The sequence below is a fragment of the Aureococcus anophagefferens genome (assembly GCF_000186865.1).
Source record: "Aureococcus anophagefferens unplaced genomic scaffold AURANscaffold_490, whole genome shotgun sequence".
NCBI classification, from domain to species: Eukaryota; class Pelagophyceae; order Pelagomonadales; family Pelagomonadaceae; genus Aureococcus; species Aureococcus anophagefferens.
In genome coordinates this window covers 4,590-6,994 of record NW_008705950.1, presented here as the reverse complement: position 1 = coordinate 6,994, position 2,405 = coordinate 4,590, and the positions used below count along the sequence as shown (strand labels likewise).

General features: G+C 48.4%; 2 protein-coding genes across 2 annotated transcripts in view; one reads left to right on the top strand and one right to left on the bottom strand.

Moving 5' to 3' along the window:
• Positions 1–34: 34 nt before the first annotated feature.
• AURANDRAFT_68860 (hypothetical protein) lies at positions 35–1,409 on the bottom strand (the record flags this gene model as incomplete). Its single annotated transcript, XM_009044592.1, has 1 exon — positions 35–1,409. A coding segment is annotated over one exon (1,375 nt), but the record flags the coding sequence as incomplete, so codon positions are not given.
• Positions 1,410–1,732: 323 nt separating this feature from the next.
• AURANDRAFT_68859 (hypothetical protein) overlaps positions 1,733–2,405 on the top strand; it is a gene marked incomplete at both ends in the record, with an annotated part of 2,259 nt that continues 1,586 nt past the window's right edge. Inside the window, 4 exons of the mRNA XM_009044593.1 lie at positions 1,733–1,752; positions 1,822–1,916; positions 1,939–2,092; positions 2,177–2,351. Of these exons, the coding sequence (XP_009042841.1) occupies positions 1,733–1,752; positions 1,822–1,916; positions 1,939–2,092; positions 2,177–2,351 (444 nt within the window). The remainder of the gene's footprint in view (positions 1,753–1,821; positions 1,917–1,938; positions 2,093–2,176; positions 2,352–2,405) is intronic.

The window sequence follows — 2,405 nt, the reverse complement described above, 5'->3', positions numbered from 1 at the left end:
CCAGCTGCCGCCAGGTACAGCTGACCTTCCTCACCTCTCTTAGACAGATATTCTTTCAGATCACTATCCATGGCTAACAATTTTTTGGCTAGTTGGACACCCGTAGGGGCCTTGAGAGCGGAAATGTACTGATCCAGGTTGTCCCTGAGGCTTGGCTTGTCTTTAATATTTTCTGTTACATGATAAGAATCTGCAAACAGCTTTACTTCATCAAAACAAGCATGATGGGCATTAAGGGCCCCTTTACTACCGTCAAAGATGTCCACCTGGGATTCGCAATCGAAACCTGGTATAGCTGATTTGGTTGCTTCATTCATCATCTTCCACGCATCCTCGTTCTCATTACCCCATGACAATGTTGCCATTAGGTCATTAACCATCCCCAGAGACGTTTCTATTGAAACTCTGAGCCCGTATTGGCTCATACTGGCTCCCTTTGCATGTGCAAAATCTGAGCTAGTTATAGAGAGGATAGAAGCGTTGTGCAAAGTAACCAAGCCAGGTGGCGCTATAGAGATATGGACAACATATTTAACATCCTTTTCTAACTTTGGCACCGTCGACTTTTTAAACAACGTCACCTTGTGTTTCGCATCATCTTTTTTTTTCGCCCGCTCACTAGTGTCATGCTCTTTTTTCATTGCCTCACAAAGTTTCTTCTGCATCTCTTTGGAAGTAACAGTTTCAAATTCTACTGTCCACCCTTTTTTCCTAAATGCTGCACAGACAATAGGAAGGTTTGCCACTTGATCGGTCATCTCACCCCCAGGCTTTATGATGTTTCGTGCAAATTCACATGCCCTCTGTACAAACGAAGATTTAGGATTAAGAGTCTTATAGATATAGCGTTGCATGAGTGGTATGGCGACCTTCGGCTTGATGCCGTCGTGCTTATTCGCATTACTAGCAATTAAGCCTGCGAAATCTTCTGAATTGTAGTTCGTGCACCTTTTGGAGACAAGAGGTTTGGAAACACAACTATGTGTCCTGCGCGCAGTAAGATAAGTGACCTTCCAGCTTGAATCGGACTGCCGAAGTATTCTCACTTTCGCGCAGGCTTTGTCTCCACATGCGCATTGAAAAACAATGTTCTGCAAATCAAATTTTTCGCGACATGCGATCACATGAAGCTTCTCGAACATGCCCTTAGCGGCAATAGCAGCGCTTACTCTCGAAGAGAAGGTGTCTCCCTTTTCGAAATCTTGTAGCGCGTGCAGCTCCGTCAACACGGGAGTCTCGTTGGCCTCTAAATCTAAGGAGGCCTTGGCCTTTTTCAATCTCACCTCGCCTTGTCGCTTTCTCTTTTCCTTCTTGTCATCCTCATATGACTGCCTAAGCCTCGCGACTTGGTCGTTCCTCTGCAGTTCTATTGAGCCGAAGGTCAAAGGAGGCACTGGCACCTCAGCCATGTGCCCCCACGCCGGCCCGGGGGGCTTGCAACGCGGATCACGACGACCCGGCTGAACTAGCTGAGTTAGGACCTCTGCGGGATATTGGTACCAGGAGCCCAAAAAGTTAGGACCACTACGAGTCAAAAGAATCTAAGGTTAGGACCGTTATGGGTGTTTTTGGCCTGGGTTAGGACCGTCCTGCATATATACCTCTTAGGTTAGGACCATCGTGCACCTTTTGACTAAGGGGGGGGATAATAGCGGGTTTTTCTCTTTTAAATCTTAACTCTAGTTATTCGTGATATATATTCCCCACCCTCGACCATCGCTTCCTCGCACCCATGCGCCCCGAGTTGAATCGGTCAAAAACGCGACTGGTGCGCCCACCCCCACCCCTCATCATACCTTTCACCACATCCCTCCCTCATAGGTCTGAACTCCTACGACTCTACGCTGAACAGAATTTTCTTTTCGGGCTACGACGGCGAGGACGTCGACCTGTTCCGCGTCGCATGCGAGGCCCAGGTCAAGGCCGAACTCCAAGCAGGCCGAGCTGTAGCGCCCGTTGACGCGCTCTACATGGTCAACCACTCGGAGCGTGTCTCCTGTTTAATCCTCTACATGCAGACGGCAACGTGCCTCGATAACCCATCCCGGATGTATGCCCCCACCGGCATCAAAAAAAATCTTGACTCCATTCAGTCATATCTACGGTCGGGCCAGCGTCCCCCTTTTTTTTACACTTTTTGACTTTGAGATTTTGGAACATGACACTCAAATCGTAGGTTGCGGGAAGGCAAGGACAGCCAAAGGGCTACGGAATTGGGCAATTGGGGTTTTTGGAACAAAACTGATACTGCTTACCGTCGCCTGAATCAGTCGTACAAGGATTTTGGGTTGCGTTTCCAGAAAGAGATTACCTTGTCAAATGCTGAAGGCCGTGCGGAGCTTTACGCTCGAGTGGGCCACACGAAGACCGACCCCATTCCAGCAGCTATCTTTGACCACATGAAA